The sequence below is a fragment of the Polyodon spathula genome, chromosome 3 (assembly GCF_017654505.1).
Source record: "Polyodon spathula isolate WHYD16114869_AA chromosome 3, ASM1765450v1, whole genome shotgun sequence".
Taxonomy (NCBI): Eukaryota; Metazoa; Chordata; class Actinopteri; order Acipenseriformes; family Polyodontidae; genus Polyodon; species Polyodon spathula.
In genome coordinates, this window is record NC_054536.1 from 38,292,957 (window position 1) to 38,318,632 (window position 25,676).

A 25,676-nucleotide genomic window follows, 5' to 3' on the forward strand; every position below is an offset into this window, starting at 1 on the left:
ATTTAATGAGATTTCATTCAAATGTATTAAATGTTTACCCTGGGAATGTGAAGTGATTATATTGGCTGATCAAACTAACCACAGCCAGTCCACACCCCCTTAGTAGGCTCTGTAAGGGAGATTAAGGCTGGCAGATCTATATATTAAAAAAAACAAAACAAAAAACAACAGTTGCAGTACTTGAGCTTCATGTACACAGTATTGATACAGCATTTGTTGTTCATGTGGCAAATTAAAATAAACATTATTTTAAGCTAACACCAGCTCAGCTGTTATTTTCATTAATACTGCAGCTGTTAGCGTTTTGGATGTCCACATATACAAAAACTTAGAAGTGATGTCCAAATTTCGTCATCTCTATTTCTTTATTCATTGATTATGGAGGTTAAAAGAATGAACATGGTTCGACCTCAATTTCCACTTACACCTAAATAAGAGATCTTGGAAGCATATGTTTGTATATAAAATTAAATAAACTGGGTCATCTTTTGAAAACAGTTATCAAATTTTATTTATAATTCTTAAGAAATTGGCTATAAACCCCTGCTTTATTTATATATTTGGTTAGTTTTGATTTTACAAATGCATTTTACCCTTTTTTTTATCAGTAATTGTAAGGTATTTATGAATTATTTATGTAAAGTCTGAACATCACAAGGTCGTAAAAACTAAAGCTATAAAGCGTCTTTGTACTATGCCATATTGTGATAGTTCTCCTGTGTAATAGATGTATTAAATATTATGTATGCAGGAGCAATCCATAGAGATATGTTATCTTGAACACAAGACAAGCTTATAGACAGCAAACCAAGGTTATTTCAATCACAACCATGATGTTATGATAATAACAGCACTTGCATTTTATAAGAACACATATCTGTACGTCTCATTCTAGGAAAACGGCAGACGATGTGTGCAGTTTACTCATACATGTTATACTAGTGATGAACAGTACCAGAGTTAGTTTGCTCCAGAATATATAATTTCTTAAATTAATAATTTCAGGCTCTCTCTAATCTGTAAACAGGTAGTCTAAACCTTGCTAACATAGTGAAATGCATGCTGATAACAAAATAAAGAGGTTGTCTGAAGTCACTTTCAGTAAAGAATGTGCCTATGTATATGTTTTAATATTGTTTATAATAATTTTTTTATTTTTTTTAATATAAAATGTTATTTTGTTCACCCTGGCATATCAGGTTCACTCTATTGCACATCAATACATTTTTTGCTGCTGATTTTGCTTAAGTAGGTCTAGGATTCTCTTTTTTGTATACATGTATGTAGGGTGCCTAATTTTGGGTTCTGACCCATGACATCACATGACATATTAACATATTATAAATCACACGAATTAATATTGTACACAGAAATAGCTTTAATAGGAAAAATATTTTGTTTTTTTGAAAAACATAACTTCCATCACCCCCACCCTGGTCATTAAAAACAAATACAAGGTATTAAAAACAAAAGGTGGATGATTTTTTTTTTTTTTTTTTTTGGTAACAATTTTGGTAATATCTCTAAAGAAAAACTAGTGTGATGTTCATCAAAATCATAATGCTAATCCATTTTACAAAAGGTACCAGGTATGTGTTTTTCTGTTGATTTTTGAATATTGGAAGTGGGTGCACTGTTCTATGCACGGGGTGAGATCTGTACAAAGGATAAGAGGTACAGTGGCTCTCAAAAGTATTCACCCCCTTGGACTTTTCCACATTTTATTGTGTTACAACATGGAATCAAAATGGATTTAATTAGGAGTTTTTGCCACTGATCAACACAAAAAAAGTCCATGTCAAAGTGAAAAATAAAATTCTACAAATTGTTCTAAATTAATTACAAATATAAAACAGAAAATAATTGATTGCATAAGTATTCACCCCCTTTGCTATGACACACCTAAATAAGCTCTGGTGCGACCAATTGTCTCTAGAAGTCACATAATTAGTTGAATGGCAATTCCACCTTTGTGCAATTAAGGTGTTTCAGATGATTTCAGGTTAAATACACCTGTCTCTAGGCGGTCCCACAGTTGGTTAATACATTTTCTAACAAAAACTACATCATGAAGACGAAGGAACATTCAAAGCAAATCTGGAAAAAGGTTCTTCGAAAGCACCAATCAGGGGTAAGATATAAGAACATTTCCAAGGCACTGAATATCCCCCAGAGCACAGTAAAGCCCATTATTAAGAACTGGAGAGAATATGGCACAACTGTGAATCTGTCTAGAACAGGCTGTCCTCAAAAACTGAGTATCCGGGCAAGAAGGGCACTAAGGGAGGCCACCAAGAGGCCTATGGCAACTCTAAAGGAGTTACAGTCTTCCACGGCTGAGCTGTGCATACCGCAACAATAGCCCGGGTGCTTCACAAAACTGGCCTTTATGGGAGAGTGGCAAAAAGAAAGCCATTGTTGAATACAACTCATCAAATCTCGGCTAGTTTGCCAGAAGGCATGGGGGAGACTCTGAGACCAAGTGGAAGAAGATTCTATGGTCTGATGAGACCAAAATAAAGCTTTTTGGCCTGAACACTAAGTTCTATGTTTGGCGCAAGCCTAACACCGCACAACATCCTGATAAAACCCTCCCTACCAAGAAGCATGGTGGTGGCAGCATCATGCTATAGGGATGCTTCTTTGCGTCAGGGCCTGGAAAACTTGTGAAGATAGAGGGCAAAATAGATGCAGCAAATCACAGAGAAATCCTAGAGGAAAATCTGCTGAAGTCTGCAAGAGACCTGGGACTTGGGAGAAGATTCACCTTCCAGCAGGACAATGACCCTAAACATACAGCCAAAGCCACACTGGAGTGGCTTAAAAACAAAAAGGTCAATGTCCTGGAGTGGCCCAGTCAAAGCCCAGACCTCAATCCAATTGAGAATATATAGAAAGAGTTGAAAATTGCTGTTGACCAAAGGTCCCCATCCTACTTGACGGAGCTTGAGCAATTTTGCAAAGAATAATGGACTAAAATTGCAGTGTCCAGATGTGCAAAGCTGGTAGAGACTTATCCAAACAGACTCATGACTATAATTGTTGCCAAAGGTGCCTCTACCAAATATTGACTCAAGGGGGTGAATACTTATGCAATCAATTATTTTCTGTTTTGTATTTGTAATTCACTTAGAACAATTTGTAGAATTTATTTTCCACTTTGACATTATGGATTTTTTGTGTTGATCAGTCAAAAACTCCTAATTAAATCCATTTTGTTTCCATGTTGTAACACAATAAAATGTGGAAAAGTCCAAGGGGGGTGAATACTTTTGAGAGCCACTGTATAACACCTGTGCTGGCTTCACTGCACTGGCTCCCAGTGAAGTTTAGAATTACAATATTACTTCTGACATAAAACACTTAAAGGTATGGCACCAGATTATATAAAGGAGCTTGTAGTCACATGTAAACTTTCTCATGACTTAAAATCAGCTGACAAGCCTTCTGTGCTTCCCACAAGTGAACACAAAAAGAAAGGGAGAGCTTTTAGCCACTATGCTACCAGATTGTGGAATGCACTGCCATCTCATATCAGAAGTGCTACATCAGTTGATGACTAAGTCAAAACTGACAACAAACTTTTTTAAACTAAATTTGAAACTGTGCTTTTCTATCATTTCTATATAAATGTATTATATTTAGATTTTCTGTTTTTTTTATGTATTGGCTTTTTTTAAACTGAATTCTAAGCTCTGTTATTCTTTAATTTCTATACAAACACAGTGTATTTACATGTTCTACTATTTTGTCCTGTACAACAATTTGATATACTATTTGTATGAAAGGCGCTATATAAGGAAAATATTGATTGATTGATATTGATGAAAATAGAATGAACATAACCTACTTCTATTTGTTTGAAAATTAATAGTAACAAAGTTTGCATTTAACTGTGGGACCAATCTCGTTCAAAGTTAACAACCATGCAGCGATGCACATAGACATGTTTTGAGTTGCCTATATTACCCAGTTGTCAAAAGCTTCAGGAATGGATTATTGCTGTATACTTTATTTGATTTGGTTCCTCAATAAATGGACAACCCTCAGAAAACATGCCATTGGAAATATGAAAATGTCCAGCGAAGACCATGGAAAGCATTTGGTATAGAAATATTTTGCAGCATTATATATAAACTACTGTATTGGGTGCCAAACCAGCTATCTAATACAAAGAACATCAGGGTTTACTATACATTATAAAATCACTGCATATATATTTGGCACCTATATAAATATGATAACTTTCATGGCCCCTTTTGCAGAGCGTACCTGACCGTCAATGATCTTTGCAGCTTGCGATATACTGAAATTGAAGGAGGGCCAGACTGAAAGCATCATTTACAAATAAAAACGGATTTGTAAGAATTATTTATTACTATAAATAAATAATATTTTGTGTGATAACATGACATCCAGTGATAGCACAGCCAAAATAGTTTTTTAGTGTTTTCCCCAAATCCCCTAATTGAATTGTCACTTTGTTTACAATGCAGTCCAAACTAATTACCAACCTCCAGTTTTTGCGGACTGCACACTACTGCTGCAGACACAAAGACTTTTTTTTTTCTGTTGGAAAGATCATTAAATCATAAAATGACGGTATGAAAAAAGTAGAAGATACCTCCTACATCTGAGTGAGCTCCTCTTTCTGTATGATGCTTTCTGTAAAACATCTTCAAAACCTTTGAACTGCCAAAGTGTTTGAATCGGCTTTTGACGTTATTGTAGTACCATTCCAAAGACTGTGTTCTTAGAAGCCTAGAAAGACAAAAACAGATCCATGATATAAGTTAAAACTCTATTTTTCATTCATTAACTTTAAGCGTGATATTTCAGAAATATCAATACATCTGGGGAGGCTAAAAAGTTACTGCCAATTACATATTTAAAGCCATTTCGCTCTCTTTCACATTTCCTTTAAATGTCACAAATCCTTTGCAATTATTCATTAAACTTTTAGTAGCAAAGGCTAATAACATTCATTTATCTGCAGTCATTATTGGCGAGATCTAGATTAATTCTGAGACGATACTTGTTAAGGATTCATATACCTTTAGGCCCTGTATGATGACTGAATGGTGGGTTGCTATATTTCTTTCCATTTAGGTTTGCCATTTTTGCACAACGTAATGCATCTATTATGCTTTAACCCTGCAGGTGAATGCTGTGTGTTTTGTAACAAATGTTCACCAGATATATGGTTGAAATAAAACCAATCTGAGTGTGCCTGGCCCCTCATCAGTAATTCTCCATTCTAGTTGAGCTATACAAGAAATACTGTCAGCTATTCACCTAACACACCATCTCATTGCAAATCAGTTTCTTTTTTGCTCTCGGTTCACACCATAATTGATAAGAGCATGGCAATTTTCTACATGTATCAAGATATGTGCAGTACCTGTATGAGAAGACTTATACAGATAACTAGTCTACTCAACCTTCAGAATATTTGCAGAATATAAAGGATAATTGCTCACCAAAAAGGGGGACCACCATTAACTTTAATATGAGTATTTTTTTACTCATTCTTACATAGTTAAAAGTTAAAGGAACTGTTAATTTAAAAAACGTAGACTCTTAAGTGTGGCTGGACTGGCTGTTGAGACCATCCACCTTGGGGGAATGTGGGGTTTGCTGTAGTACTGAAAACCCTTAGGCTTTTGGTCCCTATGTGTCGTGCGTGATTGCAGGTAGAGTAAAGCCCGATTCACACAGGACTAGAAATCAGCAAAACAGGTGGTTTTGGAATTTGTACCGACATCTGTGAAATGTAGTCCTGTGCGAACTGTCCATTTCTTTTCACCCCAAGTGATTCTCAAAGGTGCTCCGATTGTTGACATTGGGACCGTCTGTAAAATTTTAAACTTGCCTCAAAGCAACACCAAACTTTGCAAGAAACCATAATATAAATACTACAATTGGTACGATCTGTCCCAAGAGTCAACAATTCAGTAAAATGCAACATTTGGGCATAACCAAATTTGGGAAAATACAAAACATAATCGGCAACTCTAAAATTTGTTTACACCCAGTTTACTGTTTACAAATTGTGCACAAAAGCGCCTTTCTCTGACAACAACATCGTATTTCATTTTGAATTTACCGACTTTTTGACGAAAACGATTCCACGAATGGGAGGTTACTAGATGTCCTCTGCTTTTGACCAACTCTATGGACAACTGCTCCCATGTGAATCATGCTTAAGAGTGATTATCACCCCAATACTGACAACTGGAACTGTCCACTCTACTCTGGTTGTGCCCAAACCATAGAACAACACTGCTACAGGGATGTTAGAACCTTTTTTCCTTATAGTTTATGTTCGTCTACCTCCTATACCTAAATCGACATCTGTGTATTAGATGAAAATAACACTTCTATCCAAAATTTGCATCACAAAAACATAAGTAAATACAATTGTCATAATATTTAAATTACCCTCCATGTCATGATTTGGTGTTTGGTAATTCAGTCAGATAAACGTGATGTGCACAGCTATGTGTAGAACACCCAGTGCAGTTTGCAAACAATTGGTTGTGTGAACATGAAACATGTTGGCATGGAAACCCATGGAGCATTGGCCTCTGGTCAAATGTAACCTTATGAACATAACAAAAGGCTTTAGCTGCGATATGAACCGTCATAAGGGTAAGGGTCCATCTTAAATTTTGTGTTGGGATTGTATGTAAGCATGTCTGCAATTAGAGTTTTTGTATTGTGGTGAAATTTAAGATGCATTATCCTTCAGTGTGTTTCTGTAATTATGGGGGAACTTAAATGTGTTTTTCAGATACTAACCAATCAGGCCAACTATTCAAATAAAGTGAATTATATATATATATATATATATATATATATATATATATATATATATATATATATATATATATATATATATATATATAGATAGATAGATAGATAGATAGAGAAGTAATGCATGCTGTTATTGCTAATATCCAAGCAAGGGAGGAGTGCCTTTAGAAACAGTTGTTGACTCAGTTAGTCATTTTTATGTCATGGTTGTGGCAACTTTTATATAAAGTTTATGTGTTCAGTTTGGAAAACAAATGTTTGCGAAGATAACATTTTCAGAGAAAGGGTTGCAAGATTATATTTATAAAATGCAAATATATATTTTTTTGCAACACAACAGTAAAAAATATAAATAGCCCCAGATAAGGAATGCAAAGGAGTTTCCTAAGATATACCTTATCCAACCCTGAAGAGAAAGAGTTGAAATATACAAGGTAAGCATTTCATGGATTCTAATCTAATCCATCAACTGTAAGTCCAAATCAGATTTAATTAAAATTTGCAGTAGAAGTGAGTACATTACTTCAGCTCTGTAAGCTTTAAAACTTCCCGTGGCACAGAAACTATTAAATTAATTGTCTTCCCAAATCTCATAATGAATTGAAATGATTCTGATCTTGAGCTGCTTCACGGAAAATAAAATAATAAGGTTTTACATTCAGCAGTACATTACTTATTTTGACTTGATAAAAATACATAATTTTGTTAATTTCATTTTATGAAGCTTACATAATTAATCTAATTTTCTTTAAAAAGTGAAGTCATATTTTTGACCAATTTATAAAGGAGAAAGAGACAACATACCAGCCACTTAAAATATGTACATATTATCCAATTTTTTTTTTTATTTAGTCATCTGTTGCAAAGTTTGCATGGGACAATGTGTGTGTATGGGGGGAGGGGGGAATACATATACAGTCATACAACTTGTACCCAATAATTACATCTACATTCATTGTTTTACCCTATATAGACTCCCAACCACAGAAACACATACACTGCCATTTTACAATCTCAAGATTCTTATCAGTCGTTTAACATCCATCCCATTTTATTACCATTTATTTTATGGGCTGTCAAACACACACAAGCCAAGAATCATCTCATGATCAATGGCGCTGTACAACACAACCCATCAATTTTAACCACCCCAGACATTTCATTTTCACTTGAGCCACTACATTGTGAAACCATCAGATTTGTTCTATTGCTATAACAGATGAATCTTGATCACTAGGCAAATTAATATTTTTTTTTAAACTATAGTACATTTGAAAGCATTTGAGGGTACCTTAATAAAACATATCCAACCAGAATTCTAGTAGCCCATGTAAATTGTGCCCTATATTTAGGGCTTCTGATTTCTGATGTTTATTAATTACATTTTTTAGGGGTTTATTTTTAGCTATTTTTGAGTTTTATGTAGATGCAATGAAATGTTTTTTTTTTTTTTTTTTTTTTCTTTTTACAGGGATTTCACTTTTTATATACTGTATGAGATTCTTTTTTTCGATTATTTCCAAAATTCTTCGCGTTTTTTTTCCTGGCACAATATGTATGTTAACTCATTAGGACCGTACTTGCATACTACCTTCTTTTATTTGCTGTCTCCCACATCAAATTCTTATGGTCACAGGCATATTCTTCTGGGTTTTCTGTGTGTCTAGGCATTTCTTTAAAATTTTCATCCACAATTTGTAATTCTATTTTAAATCCCGCAAGCGAGAATAATCCTCTTTATCTAAGTGTAATATAGCTTTAAATCCTGCGAGCAACAATTCTGCGTATCTTCAAAAACAAAGCATTACAAGTCCCCACGTATTGCTACAACTGTTTAAATAAGGTACCTGTAATTTTTCTTTTCACTGTTAACATCCAAACAACTTTTAACACGTATATCTTTAAAGTCTATTTCAACAGTCTTTTCAAAATGTCCTGTCTAGTGCACTTATAATGTAAGGATTATTGCCCACAATGTCAAACAGGTAATGCAGCAATAACGATCCATGATGTGTTACAGAACAGAAAAGCCAGAGCAAATGTTATGGTGTTTTTATTGTTTTTTTTAAACTGCTGGAGTGATTTAGAGGACAGATCTCAAACCCCAGTGCACTAGAGCAGGGATATGAAAGGCAAATGTTCAGATTGATGGCTGACAAGGTCTAACTACTCTGACTGTTCCGTCTTCTATGAGAATGTGCAGAATAATATATATTATTATTATTATTATTATTATTATTATTATTATATTATAGATACTGACAAATTGTATTAAAAGTAGACACATTATGGTACCAACAACACCTGCTACTTTAGAAAATGAATGTGTCTAATGTCAAATGGCTCAAAAAATATTAGACTGTTACCTTAACAGTACATCATATAGGGGATTTCCCATTTTTTACAATCATAAAATTAATAAAACATTATTAAAAGTGCATATGTTAATACTTGGTTTTGTTACTAAAGTTACATAGCCATCACACTACCTCCTTCAACTTGAGCTTAGAATATACACTTACAGAGGTATATAAATGCAATTAACATTAGCTGGTAACATTGGCCAGTTTTCAGCTGGTGTTCAGTAATGCTGGCCATGTACTAGTAATTCAGATTTTCAGAGCACAGTGAGGTTGAGGTCACAGGCCATACATGCTAACTTGTGGAGACATACTGTATGCTTCTCTATGAAATGTTTACATCACCAGGGAGACAAGCCACAGCATTGAAGCTCCACAAGCCTGGGTCTGGGAGAAGCTGTGTTTAAAAGAGACTGAGTGTGTTATGAACATTCCCCAGAAGATGACAGAGTTGAATTGTACTGTATTGATGTGTCTGTCTGCAAATTCAGCCTGGCTATTTTTGCACTTCAGGCAATGAATTGTTTTCTGAACCAGGTTTCCTACTCACTACTTGTTATATTTTTTATGTTGAGGATTCTGATGCACCTTCAAAGCAGTTATATAAAATTACATATCTTTTACCAAGGGTAGAATATATACATCTTTAATGCTATAAGACATTTTTATCAGCCACTACAGTACATTTATATTCTGCCAGAATCCCTAAGGGAATAACAACTGAAATGCCATTTAACGGCAGCGTGACTGTTTAGTGGTCTGCATGACCTGGAAAGGTTTCAGAGAAAGTCAAAAAGTTTGGTTAAATGATTGACAACAGCACAATGTTCCACTGGTGTCAAACAGTGCTTTCAGACTTAAGCACTGAATCACCTTTGCATGTCTGTATCTCATCTACTGACACTGACTAACAGTTTCTGATCTCCTGACCCGAAACATTTCAAAAGCCATTTAAAAACCATGAAAATAAAGTGTTTTTTAGAATTTTTATTTTTTTTTTCTACAGGGAATGGGACAGGTAATCAAACTTGTTTTACTTTTATATAAAAAAAATGTATATAAAACATTTAAAAAAATTAAAAAGAGTAAACAAAAACATTTTTGTGCAAAAAGCTAAAATCGCAAGATTACTTTTGGAGTGAATCACAGCATGGACATCCATGATGGCTATTCTATAGGTCTTCCCTCAGCTGCTGCCTCAATACCAAAATGCCATTTCATCATGTTAACTTTACAATAAATACTGAATACATTTTTTGACAACAAAAGTAAACACCTAAGACTATTTTTTCGTTGTTTAAGTTTTAAAATCTGTATGCTGTGTCGGCCATATTTTCACACATTCACGATACCTCATACAGTATGTAGACATGGAACATAGATATTGGTAGCCTTGTGTTCTATCGACTAGCTGTATAACTTAATACCAGAATGAGAGTTACATTCATAATTATGTAACCCTTGGTTTTTGATATGCAGTTCGGAAATCCACATTACCTGGAGGCAAAGCAGAAATATCATGTATGTAGTGATGGCTTTCTGGATGAGGAATTAATTATGTTATTAATTGTAAGTTTTACATTGCGTATGTGTGTCTTTTATAGTTAAGTTCTTTTTGATCATTATGTTTAAATTGTGTGTGAATGTGTTTTTATAGTCGTTTTAATGTGCTTACTAATTCAGTTGCTTTAATATGCTTTTATGTTAAGTTTCTATACAGTATTGTGTAAGTTTTGAGTTCCAGCTAAGTGCAGTTTTGCATAGCCTAACACGACTCAAACTCACAGATGGGTGCCTGAGCTAAACGCCAAAAGGCAGGAGACTAGCAGAGATAGTGTGAGATGGGGGAGGGGAACTGAAAGACAAGATGGATGCGCCCGCTAGGAACAACGTGGTATACAGCCCCCCCCTTTATCCAAAGTCAGTTTAAATCTCGTCCTTATATGATTGTATTGGAGGTATACCGTTCTTGTATATAAAGTGTTTTTGAATCCAAAACTATTTGTCAGCTTAATCTTTTTCACTATTATTATATATATATATATATATATATATATATATATATATATATATATATATATATATATATAATATATATATACACACACACACACACACTCTCTCACACATCCACATTCTTACCAGGACAGCCTCATGAGATGCAACATCTTGTGTGCATGAGGTCCCAAGGGATTGTGGTTACACATTCATCCGTTACATCTGTCATACACCACATATTACATAACAACAACTGAATATAAATTTAAGATGATATTTCTAAAATAAGCATATCATTAAGTCTATCAAAAAAAAAAAAAGTAATTTAACAATTGAGTCTCCAAGCTTCAAATCGCTTTAATAAAAGCCAGGCAACAAATTCTATCCATCAGAGTCAAAACAGGCAAATGCCTGTTTCTCCTATTTGGTTTTCACTCCCTAAAATGTGGTGTTTCCAAATACTGTTGTTTGCAAAGCACATTAAGGAACCTCTTTTGTTCGACGAGAGAATCTTAACAGAAACATTTAACAAAATAATTATATTTAACCCTTCTTGGAGTTCTGAAAAAAAAAGAGATTATTATTTGTTTATTTACAGAAGCCTTTATCCAAGGCGACTTACAGAAACTAGGGTTTGTGAACTATGCATCAGCCGCAGAGTAACTTACAACAACATCTTACCCAAAAGACTGAGCACAAGGAGGCTAAGTGACTTGCTCAAGGAGAGTCAGTGGATGAGCTGGGATTTGAACCGGGGACCTCCTAGTTACAAGCCCATTTCTTTAAACACTGCCTCAGTAGAGCGCCCCAATTACATCTGCTTTAAACCCAGATGGCCATGATCAGTTAAGTAAAAATGGAACATTTCTAGCTTCATTCTAAAATCTTAGTGTCTTTGTAAACACCCTTTTTAATGTCACTCACGTGTCATAAGAAAGTTCCAATTAGCATATTTTCTACATGGCTGCTATTCCATTGTACGTGGGTTACTTGTAGTATGAGCTATTTTTGAATATTTATTCTATGATAATGATAATAACCTAAATAAAGTTAGGTATGTGAATGTCGTTGGTTTCTTCATCAGGTTCAACCAAACAAAAAACGTAAATCTTTTAATGTTTCATTTCACTGTTTACATCCTGCTGACATTCATCTTTCAAGTTTGAAACACACAACATGGCCTCCCATACCAGGAATCAAGAAATTAAAAAATGTCAATACAACCCATACAACAGATGTTTGCAGTTCTGGAACTGTTTTATAAAATGGCTTGAATGAATTAAATGCTGCGATTTGGCTGAACAAATTCAGCGGAACTGCAGGATCTGAAAATGAGATGGAGAAAAAAAAAAAAAACTACTACCTAGCACCAGCCTATTTAAAAGAATTTTAAATTTTCCATGCCCATGTACGTCCTTTAAGATCTGGGGAGCGAAGATTGCTGGTTGTTCCAAAGACGAGGCTGCGAACAATGGGAGATCAGGCGTTCACCAGTTACACGCCTCGTCTTTGGAACGTGCTTCCCCTCGCAATAGGGGAAGCTCCGTCGCCAGATATTTTTAAATCTCTTAAAAACACATCTTTTTACTATGGCTTTTTAAATTGCTTTTAGTTCGGTGTGTTTTTATCTGTTTATATTTTTATTCTTGTAATTTTCTTGAAGTGCTGTTTTATTGTTGCTTTTATTATTTTTGATTATTGTTATTTATGTATGTAAAATGCTTTGTGAACACAGAAAGGTGCTATATAAAATCAATAAATTATTATTATTGTTATTATTAAGGTTCAGATTTTCAAGAACATGTAATACATATTAAACTACATTACAGCAAGTGCAGACATCGGTGTCTATTAGAATGCAGTGAGCAGTTTTGTTCAGGTTGACCGACACAAGTGACATTCTGCATGGCTGCCTCCCTGCCCATCTGGGTTCAGATGGTGCACTGAGACTGGAAAAGCTAAAACTAGCGCTGAGAAGAGACGCGATCCAAAAGGAAGGGCGTCGGAGGAATACAAAATAGAGCAGAGCAGGATTATTGCACAAGGGAAACAACAATTTACCAAAGTGTATAAAATAAGTAAATAGAATATCTAACCTTGAATATCAAAAAAAAAAAAAAATATATATGTTTTTTCCAGCCAATTCATAAATTTTAAAGACAAAGTATGGGAACTATTTTGCACTGGCGGAAGGATACATTACATTCAATGGTGTGCATTTTAAAAGCATGTTACTTCAACCGTATCGATATTGAGAATAAAAATATAGTAAAAAGTATGGCTTGGTATATGTGATGTCATCAATGGGATTTCTTTGTAATGTGTCATGGAATACAGCATGCCAAAACGTGCAGTCTGATTGGCTGAAAGATCCTCAACCGTCTATATTATACAATACACTATGCTACTGCTGGGTATTAGAGACATAGGGCACAGCTTGATTATTTATTTTACTAAAAATCTATCTGTATGAATACCACAGGAAATACAGCAAAGTGCTTTGGTAATTAAATGTCGTCTATTAACTAATTCAGTACAGTCTAATGAACCAGTTAGCATTTGTCAGATCCTAACCACAACAGTTTTAACCATGAGCTACTTAATAATGTTTATCCAATCCATTTTGTATTAACAACATTTCGCTGTATAAATTATGAAACTTTTGTGGAGAGTTAAATAGGGTTATTTATTCATAAACATGTTTTCAAAACATTCTTTAAATAACCTAGGCCTCATGCTGTTAACCTGAAAACAAGGACACTAAGCAAAAACAGCAATTTAAATAGCTCACTGATTAGCATAGCAGCTTAGAAATCATGGGGGCAGGTGTCAAAATAATCTTTAATTTTTAAAAACAAGATGTATAGTAATGGTGTCTATTCGCAGAATGTGGGAGGGAGAGAATAATTGAACAATTTAGTAACTGTATCCAAGCTCTTGCTGTGTTATGCCAGCAATAAACATTTTAACATAATATTGCTTTATGGATCAATTCATAAGTGTGAAAAATAGCTTCAAAAGACATCACCCTGAATAATTCATTTGATACACGTGACAAATGGGGCCTAAAGATAGAACTATCATGTTGTATTCATTACTCATTGCCATCTTTCTGTTCTTCACCTAGAGTAAAATTGGCCTCTAATTGCATACACTTATGTATCTGTCAAACAAACAAAACAGCAGGCAGAATTGTAACTTTTCACATGGTTTATCTTTAACAGGCAATAAAACAGTTATATGATCCTATAAGCTTTTCACATTTGCAGGATTTTGTCATTTCAACAGAACTTTAAATTGACTAACAATCCTCGGTTTAAAAAATGGGAACATAGCTGCTGCATATCGTGTCTAATAGTGGGGAATTGATGCATGAATCTTAAAAGCAAAGTTCATTAAAACCATTTGCGTGTTTCATGGTAAAAGACTTACTCAGTTGAATGGCTTGAGTGCTGCAATATTATTTTGTACCTGAAATGATGAACAGTACTCAGCTCAGACTTGCCACAGGAATACCATTATTATTATACATTACAACAACAAACAAATCCCTGCTATTGAACCAGATGCATGCACAGGAGCCCTGAAAGTAGAGTCTGAGAACCTCCTGCCCTCAAGCCCAGAAGTCCTGGAACGTCATACCATGAGCGCCCTGTTGAGATGAACAGCTCCGAACAGGCAGCTATTCCCTGCACTCTGCCGTCCGACAGAGTGGACAGCATGGACCCAAAGTCCAAGTACACATTTTGATAAACGCTAAAAAAATAGGCAGTGTGCAAACTCAAAAGTGTCAGCGTCCTGCCATATTGCCCATGCTGTGATTTTGAACAGAGCAAAGGTTAGATGCTGGCGTGATTTGGTTAGTGCAGACCAACTCATGGAAAGAGCGAGGAAGAAAGGGTTAGAATATAAAGAGAAGAAACTTCCCCTTTATTGTGGCATACTTTTTTGATGTGCATGCTGTTTCGCTAATAATAAAGTTTTCATTATTTCCATTAAATCAAATATACTGTAATCTAATGCCAGGTACATAATGTAGCTTAAATAGAGGGGAGGGGAAATGGGTATTTCTTTCTATTTAATAAAGTTTTGTAGTAGTCCACTTGATAGCCTAGCAGCACCATTCCCAGACAACGACCAGGGGGAGGGTGTGTCAGAATTTTAAATGTTACAAGTACACTGCCTAAGGTGCATTCATTTTCCTTAATATTTGGAATATTTACAGGTATGTAAAGCCTCTCAAATGAATATATAAAATATCTGTTTCTATCTGCAAAATGTAATTTGTAACTCTGAAGGGTACAAAACGGATATGTGGTGTATTGGAAACATATTGCAGTGAAATGTTATATTCTTTTTTTACACATTCAGTAGCTTCCCTGCACAGGTAGCACAGGTGTAAATACTTGGGGCAAAAACCAGAAATAAAATCGCTTCACATGGTAAAGTCTAACACCTAACACTCCACAATCAGAGCTTTGCCTTAGCGTTGGTGCCTTGCCCTGTGACCTCTAATTCCCCATGCTACCGCCTCTTGTTATTTCATTATAAATGTTTGTGTTCAAAATTGTAATTATTTGAACATTTTAGACTACAGCCACATCTTGTCTCTAAAATGTTTACATACAGTATGTGTTATGTTGCTTTGAACATAACACACATACATTTTCTGTTAGCTATTAAAAAGTGTAATAACCATTCTCTGTTCTTTCAAATTTAGTATAAAATAGATAAACCAAATAACTATGGTCCATAGCTACAATTAACCACGTCAAGGTACTGGACTCTTACAGAAATACAAAAATATTTTTAACCCTATTGTATTTATATGAAAACTAATTAATCTGGAGCCACAACCCATTCTGGAACAAAACCCCATATGATTTCCCTACTGAAGGTATGAAATCTGGAAACTGTGGTAAAAGAGGCTGGGCAATATATGTAGCAGAGCACGCCAACGGAAAATAATATTCCATACGCATACGATAATAATATTCCATACGCATACGATCAGCCTTCTCTCAAAGGCTGTCAAAGCTGCTGTCTTACATGTTTTAACTAAAACAGATTTACAAAAATTAAGCTTTTATATATTTCAGAAAAAACTGTACCACAATGGTGATTTTATCTACTTTAACTTGTGTTTCCGTTAAACATAAAATGGGTTTAAAATACAACAAGTACAGTATCATTAATGCAGTTTATTTATCTAAAGAAATAATGAGCCCTGACATGCAAATGGGAATCCTGTGAATGGTGTGTTTATTGACCATTAACTCCTATTTCAAATGCATTTAAAAAAGCCCCACCTGCAGCAAACAATTTGTTACATGGCTACAATCCCTTGGAATTGCTCATAGATAACACTTACCAGGTCTTCATACTAACATGTTGTCTTTCTCCTTTCACAATTCACAGCTTTTATTTCAAGATTCAGTGCCACACAATTTTGGGGGGAATGTGTAAAACTTAACCAGGTGTCAGCAGAGGCTTCCCATACAGTTGCTGGAGGAGCAGAGGATTAGGGAGAGTCTGCCTACTCCTGCAGAGTGATTAGCCAATCACATTCCTCCTACTTTCATCTCGCAATATCACACACATTAAAAAAACAAACAAACAAACAAACACAGCCGAGGAGGCGGGTCTCCTTCCGCTGTGTCTGCCTTCCGTCTTTTAGTGCCTAAAATGGAAACGGATTTGAGATTGCGCACAAGTAACACAGAGTTCCGTCGTCAGATTCTCTGACAGAGAGAGAGAGACACAGAGAGAGAGAGAGAGAGAGAGGGAGAGAGAAGAGGTGAACGACGATACCAGTAACTTAATTTCATTTTTTTTTTTGTAAAGTAAAAAAAAAACAAAATCAAATAATGTAATTACATTACATCTCACTAAATATAAATATTTCAGTTATTTTGGGGTAATCAAACATACATATGCATAAAGTGCTTTATTTCAAATGTGCAACATTTTGTTTTCTGTCACAATTTAGTCTGATAATGTCATGGTGTTATTTATGACGAGCGTGTTGGTTGGCAGTGAGTAAGTGAGTGGCAGTAAACTGACCCCCCCCCCCCCCCCCCCCATCATAATCGTCCTCTTGGGGATTTTTTATAATAGGCATAGTAATGTCTGATTACACCGTGTAACAAATTTTTTATTTTTTTTGGTTCCTGGATAGTAAGTGTTATTTCCTAATTGCTTATGCCTCAAAAGTAAAGAAAATGGCTATTATTCCCCACAAACTTTGCTTTTGTGACCAAGACAGTGATATTTTTAAATTTACCTATTTTCCAGAACATTCCAGATAGATTCAGTGCTGAGTAAACTTGGAGGAACTTCTAGAACTTTCCAGTAATATAAATAGTAGTACAAATACAGGGGCCTTAAGCCCACCAGTTCAGTTTAGTTCCAGCTGCCTAAGTGGATACATATCTGCATTTTTCTGAGATGGCATCAAGAGGCTGCAATGGTGGCATTCCTGATGGGTCTCCAAGGCAGTTTTACCAAGTTTCCCTGCTATCTTTGCCTTTGGACAGCAGGGACACCAAGGCGCACTACCACAGGCGGGACTGGCCACAGCGGACCGAGTTCTCTGTGGAGAGGAACAACGTCAAGTGGGAGCCACTGGTGGACCCCCGGAAGGTGCTAATGCCACCACTGCACATCAAATTGGGCCTTATGAAACAATTTGTCAGAGCTCTAGATAAGGAGCCGGCAGCCTTCAAGTACCTTCAAGACTTCTTCCCTAAGCTGTCTCAGGCAAAGGTCAAAGCCGGTGTCTTCGTCGGACCACAGATAAAGAAGATCCTGGAGTGCAATGAATTCCCCAAGAAGCTCACTAGTAAGGAGAAAGCGGCTTGGAACAGCTTTGTCGCAGTGGTTCGGGGATTCCTGGGCAATCACAAGGCCGAAAACTATGTGGAGCTGGTTGAGACTCTGGTGAAGAACTACGGCACAATGGGCTGTAGGATGTCCCTCAAAGTCCATATCCTTGATGCTCACCTTGATAAATTCAAGAACATGGGAGCGTACTCGGAGGAGCAAGGCGAGCGCTTCCACCAGGATATACTGGACTTTGAACGCCGCTACCAAGGACAGTATAACAAGAACATGATGGGAGACTACATTTGGGGGCTGATTCGTGAAAGTTTACAGTATAATTGTAAATCTCGAAAAACTACTCACTTCTAAATCTTTTGTAGTCATTTTTGTATTACTTTATAAATACATGTTAATAAATACATGTTAATTTGGATTCATATGTTGTTTTTTTCTGACTTTATGTGAACAAAAAGACAGTTTTGTATTGTGTTTGTGATTTATTATTATTATTATTATTATTATTATTATATTAGTTCATTATTAATATTGTCTGGTTTGACAATTGTATATTCAGTTATTAGTGCTTTGTTTTGTTGGTGTATCGTATAGTAAACAAACAAGTGTTTAGGTAAATTGCAGCATTTGCATTGCATAGCATTGTTTCAAATGTAAAAACAGTAGCGAAGACGTCAGACCCACTGCCAATATTTATGCCTCCCCAATTTTGGGGGCCACCAGCCGCTACTGGGTGTCAGTATGTCCACAAGAAAAACTAACTACTGTCGATTTACTAACATGAACAAGTACTAAAACATAATGGCACATGTAAGCAATTTTAAACAGCTTATGAGTAATTCAAGATAGAGCATGACATTCTGAAGAATGGAATACCAACAAATACATACAGTCACAGCCTGATGTTAACTGGATGCAGACCTGCTGCAGTCCAGCTTTGCATTAAATGTCACAATATTGCAAAAGAACAGCAGGTGGAGCTGTGGGTTCCCATGACAAGCTTCATGGAAAGACAACATTTACAGCTGCATGAACACCAGGACAGAAGGCAGTGTGAAGTAAAACAATGTTATTTGATTACACTAATGGGAAGGCAGTCTGCCAGAAAATTACATTCTAACTGTTCTTAAAAACATTATTACATTATACATGTACAGTGAAACGGTTCATTTACATGTTCTTGCATATAGCTAGTGGTTTGAGGCTTTCTAAGATTTTCCATATCTAGGTAAAATAATTGGATTTTTCATTAACTAAAACTGCTAACCACCTATGGTACTGAGGGAAAACAGTATTGCTCTGTCAATCACTAACATCTTAAAGCACGATAGTTTAGCATATTAAGCAAAACACACATGTTAAGAATACACATTTTAAACATTATCTGCTTCCAAAGATGAGCATTATTATTGTTTACCCAAAGTCCACATGATAGCTGTAGATAACATATGTGAGCATTATACAAACTTTGTGTGGATAGGTAAATTGGGTAAAATAATTGCCCAGCATTAAATAGACGCTCAATTGGAATAGGCCAAATATAATCCTTTGCTTTAAGTCAACAAAGTAGGGTTGATTTAATTTTTTTTTTTTTTGCCCCCCAGTGTTATTGCAGCATAAAATTATATCACTATGTTGTTATAAAATCAGACCCGTTTCAATTTTTGTTGACGTCTTTCATGTTATTATATTATTATTTTATAAAAGCTGAAAGCCCATGTGAACATGCTTTTTTTTTTTTTTTTTTTTTTACTTTTACCCCTCCCAGAATCAGGTCCCAAAACTAATCTAACAAAACTGTTTGTTGCTGCTTAAAACTTCCGAAGGAATCTGGTGGACGTCAAAACCTCTAGATGTATACTGTCAACAATTATGCTTCCAGCTGTAGGTACATCAGTGGGTTTGACATCACCACTCTTCCAGAACCTTATTAGAACAATGCTAGAATAAGCGTTTGTACACCACAATTACAGAAAAATTAAAACAATTCAAATTATTAAAAAACATGCCTACACTAACTGTGAAAGATGTTGAAGTCGTATGTGAGACAGCCACAAATAACACTATGAATACATTTTCATATATACTATGCTTACAAACCATTTAATAAACAAATAGCTTGACAACATCTAGAAAACTACAAGGTACCTTATAATTACTATGTACTGTACCCACACTGCATATTACTGAAATGATTTATTGTTTTAATAGAAAAAATGACAATGGTAGCGGCTTTCATTCGTAGATATGCAATGCTGGAGTGTTTCTGTGTCTAATCTAAAATACCAGTGGATGCTTAAGTGTTGCTTATCAAAGTTGTATACATAAAAACATTCATAGTTTCAATAGCCAAGATCAAAATTAAAGCATTAAAAATGTGATCTTATTTGTATATTTAAAATGCAAACCATGAATTATAATTCAATGATTTAACAATCTCATCATATAGCCACTTCATTATCAAGCCTGTTTACAATTGTAGTTTGGGTTCAGTAGAGGGTAGATAAAACAACACATTTTACTAGATGCTGCTCTTCATTAGAGCAGAACAGAGAAATGAGCCAACGTTAGCATTGTCACTAACCTGCTCTTCTGGCAAACGGCACAGATCCATGCCTTGTCTTCCTTGCTGTAGCTGCTGCAGCTCTTACAGACATTGAATTTGCAGTCCTGGCACTGACGCTTAGTGTTTATGAGGAATGCGAAAGGAGAGCAGCAGCGCATGCAGCAGTGGTCATTAAATTTGTTCTGTCTGGCGAGGATTGTGCATTTGCTGCCTTCTTCATCAAGCTCCTGTTTCATTTCACTACAAAACAAAAGCAAAGAAATAAACAACCTTACTGACACGCTGCTAAGGATGCTTTGCACAGAAAATGACAAGTGGATCACAATATATATGGCAAGAGACCCAAATCCAAGATAATCTGTAGATACTGGCAGCAATACACTGTCTTGTATATTGCAATTAGGCAAAAAGGCTTATTACGTATTACCTCACATTAATCTAAATTGCAATCTGGCATGTTGGAAAAATCTTACTCAACCTTATTCTGAGGAAATACATTTATATATTTTTTTGTAATGTACAAACTATCACCATTTTTTTTTCTTCTCCAAAAAATAGGAGCTACAGTTTTAACTATACACATATGTATACAAGATATTAATAAACAGATTTTAATCTACCAATTGGATTTGCTATGCATTACAAAACAATGTAATGGGCTTAGCAACAACAAAATGATGATCAATTGGATTTTTTTTTTTACACTGACTTTGCTTAATAATGTGGCAGATACTGAAATATTATTATGAAATATTTCAATTACCAAAACCAAATAAAAAGGATGTTTAAGAAGCAAAATTTGTTAATTCTATATGGCGATGCAAAACTTTTGGCCATAGCTGTAGACTTTTTTTCCATGCTAGTCAAATGCTCTAGGTTTTTCATTGGTTCTTATAACCTGACAAAGCCAATGCACACATTCTGGATCAAGAGACAGACAGATGACATTTAAAATGGGGTTAAAACAGATTAATTTGTTACATCATCATTGTACTCTGGAATGCTGCAATTCCTTTAAAGTAAACTCTGTGTTTTGATATGGAAATATAGAAAAAGAAAGGAAATAAAAAAGCACTGACCACCTTATGTACGCGGACAAGATATCTGGAAAATGCAGGCCTATTTTCTTTTTTTTTTTTCCCCCATTCCCAAATTAAAAGAATAAGAGAAAGCATTTTCACAAGTTGAGAAAGCATTTTCACATTTCAAGAGTTGAGCAGAGAATATTTCAACTGAATGAAACAAAATCTGGTGTTAATTATAATTTTTAATTGCCGGTTTACACAACTGCAGAATGATGAAAACTAAGTTCAAATTCAAAGGCTCCAAGTAAATCCTAATCCTTTTGCAAATGTACTTAACCCTTTTGGCAGTGGATCCTATGCAGCTGGTGAGCAGTCAAAACCCAACATCAAACACTGCTGCTCTATCTTATAATATACACCCTTCACTTCAATTAAAATGTTCGCTGGTTAAAATAAACTAAGCAAAGGACAACTGTAAACATAGTATCATGATATCCCTGGCAAATCTTTTTTTTTTTTTTTTTTTTTTTTTTTTTTTAAACTCATTCAATTTGACAAAGATGTCCCCTTAGGAAACATTCTCGGAGTCCAATTTCATAGAACGTCCATAGCATTACTATAAATGCATTAATTTATTTAACATTATTAATTAACTGATAAGGCATTTGTCTTGTACACCACTGAAGGCTTAAGCATGATACAATATAACATGCAAATCAAAGGAACAACTTACTATAAAATGTTTATCTATTGAATAATGTTAACATTTTCCCGTGCCTTTAAAAGGCATCGAGTCACAACTAGACTTAAACAAGCTTGCATGCATTGCAGTACATGGTTTAGTTCCCACTGCAAAGGGCACATGGCTAATCAGGTCAGTCATGTTGTACATATTATAGGGACTATCAAACAAAAAAAATGTTAGCTCAATGAAGACACAAACGCGATGTAAAAAGGCTAAGGTACACAAAAAAATTAAGACCAATGGCTCCCCTTTCAGAAACATCATGTATATAAATACTACTTCACATTCAACATTAAGAAAGGATTAGCTGTTTAAACTCACCCAATACAGTACAATATACTGAATAGTATGTATCATATACATGGAAGTAAGAAATAAAATAAGAAACCCGACCTCTTTGGGATTTGAAGTCATGTGAATATCGGGTAAATCACACGGAATGCAATTCCCACCAGGTTTCTGTAACCACTACGACCGCATTTAATTAGGTGGTAATTAATACAGCTTTAATTATCAGTCTTTGAGTTCTCTCAAATCTGCTTGCAAAGTACACAACTTTCTGAAAAAATTAAACTTGTATCCCACTTATTGTATGTTTGTTAGCTCCTAGGGGCATATCAATGACCATGACCTGTTAACTGTAACAACTGTTATTTGTGCAACTAATACAAAGAGTAACTGTACGTTTCAAAGATCGTCATTAGCTATAATCTTGGGCAACCTAAGGAGTCTAGGATTAGTGCTAATCAGGGTCTGGGAAAGCAGAACAAAAGTGCTTTACGATTGTATTCAGTCTACCATTATTTTATATTACACAAAAACCGGACACTGCTCTCCCAGTGTTCTTTATGGAAGTCAACCTTTCTGTTCTGCTCTCAAAAAACTCTTGGTGGGCTGTTCTAATTATCAAAAATGTTACCTTCATTGCGAGGAAGATTTCCTTTACTCTGATACATTGCACTGCCTCTCAGACTTTTCTTTTTGCTAGTAAACATAAATATAGACAAGACACAGCTACCAGAATTGTCCGTCTGTATTTGCGTATATGTAAGAAAACAATGCATTTACTATTGTATATCTTACGCAGTACCATTTCATATTTCATAACTAGGGTACTTATCTACTTATCCTACAGTAAGAACACTTAGGCATAACAGGTAAGTACAGCCAGCAGAGAGCACAGGTCTATTACTGAGCTGAAATTTATGAAAAGGTCATTCTGACCAGCAATAGTAGTTATTTCCTCCAGGTTCTTGAAAATGGAGACAACAATAAAAATGCAATTATGACACTAACTGTTTTTGTGGTATTCATTTGAAACATCATATATTATAATGATCTAGACCTAATTTCCATTAAATATTTTCTAAAACATTCTGAAACTAATGCAGCCTGCTAAGTACGAGAAGTGCTTTGTGAAATAAAACCCTGCTTGGAACAGAATCCCCAACAAAGTGTTTTGCTGTGGTAGGTGGGCAATACACTTGCGAGATACTGATACTGTCAGTGACTGTGCCTGTCGGCTAACACAACCTACAAAAGTAACTAGTAACTAGTTATCTGTTATTATCATTATTATTATTATTATTAAAAATTACTGCAAGGGATTAGATAAACTAACCGCAAGAAACCACTTCACGGAAATCAAACTGCAATATGTGTAGTTATCTGTATGGTCTTAAAATAAATACATGACAGGGTGGATGGACATGCTGTATAATACACTGTCTTAATCTTCGACTTTCATCTATCCAGCTGTACTCACATGATCCAATCACTTCTTAATGCTTTGCATGCGATCTTCAGAATTCAACCCTGTTTTGGAAGTGAAAGGAATACACTGCTGTGTTCTTTTCCCAAGATTGCCTTTTTTGTGCCTTTTTTATAATACATTTTTTTCATCAGCTTTGTGTAGTTTTTTTTTTTGTTGTTTAACAATAGAATAAAAAAGGTGCTGCACACGAGACTGCAGGTATAAAGCATTCATTAATTCAATTAAGTAACTTTCATTTTGTTTCTATCTCAAGCCTCGGTCAGGTTCTCATTGATTTATATTTGGTCCATATAAAATTCTTTATAGCTGCTTAAGTGTATTGTGTGTGTGTGTGTGTGTGTGTGTGTGTGTGTGTGTATATATATATATATATATATATATATATATATATATATATATATATATATATATATATATATATTATTTTATCACATCACAGCACATCTGTGGAGGTAGGACTGTGTGCTGTGTAATTCTGGTACCACACATTTGTAACTTCAACATTTGTGACTTGTAATTTCAAGTTTCTTTGTGAATGGGTACTATTTTTTTTTATTTTACTATTGAAGAAAATGTTTGAATGTCAGGTACTAAAAAACCCAATGAACTTCCTAATAAAATATATTTGAATGGATTGAAATAAGCGGTCCGCAGTAGCACCAACATTTTGAAAAGCAGACCAAGTTACATGTGACAAAAAAAAACAAAAACAACATGCAGTAATGCCATGTGGGTTAGTCTACTAGTTGCTAGTCCCTACTGCTGTAGTTCTATTGTGTATCGGTTGTTCTATCTATTATATTGATCTCAATGCAAACCAAAATATTTCTGATGGTCCTCATTTGAGAACTTAGAATTATTTGAAAAACTAAACTAGCCTGTCAAGATAATACAATAGTCAGAACAGAGATTTTTTTTTTAACTCCATGCACAATTACTATTTGTCTAGTTTATTTGTCATTCACTAGAGGAAACAAAGACTCCATTCTCATATTTGAACACTACAAAAAAGAAAAGGCAGCCCAGGGCCAGTCCAGATTTAGGCCAGTGTTTTGATGTGGCTTTAGGTCAGCCAGGGTGTCCTCGGCTCACTGCTCACCAGCAACCCCTGTAGTCTGGTCACTCGCCTGCCGGCCTGCCTGTAAGCTGCCCAGAGCTGCGTTGTCCTCCGACGCTGTAGCTCTGGGAGGTGGCTGCATTGTGAGTCTGCAGTGTGAAAAGGAGCGGTCAGCTGATGGCACCCGTTTCTGAGGACAGAGTGTGCTCGTCTTCGCCGCTCCCGAGTCAGTGCAGGGGTGGTAGTGGTGAGCTGAGCCTAAAACAATGATTGGAAATTCTAAATTGGGAGAAAATAAAAAAAATAATTGCCGACTACTAAAAAAAAAAAAAAAAAAGAATTAGATCAGATCAACAAGTTTGGCATGGACGAATTTAACGTCAATGGTAATTGTACTTCATGCAGCAAGGCTATAGATTACATTCGTAGGCAGACCATTGCACACTGAACAAAAATATAAACGCAACATGCAACAATTTCAAAGATTTTACTGAATTA

The 25,676-nt window shown here is 35.2% G+C and overlaps 1 protein-coding gene across 2 annotated transcripts in view; it reads right to left on the bottom strand.

Moving 5' to 3' along the window:
• LOC121313068 (rab effector MyRIP-like) overlaps positions 1 to 25,676 on the bottom strand; it is a 187,260-nt gene that overhangs the window by 68,195 nt on the left and 93,389 nt on the right. For both annotated transcript variants that reach the window (XM_041245207.1, XM_041245206.1), the window contains exons 3-4: positions 20,596 to 20,817; positions 4,625 to 4,761 (exon numbers count right to left, since the gene is read on the bottom strand). In XM_041245207.1, coding sequence (XP_041101141.1) covers positions 4,625 to 4,761; positions 20,596 to 20,817 — 359 coding nt within the window. The remainder of the gene's footprint in view (positions 1 to 4,624; positions 4,762 to 20,595; positions 20,818 to 25,676) is intronic.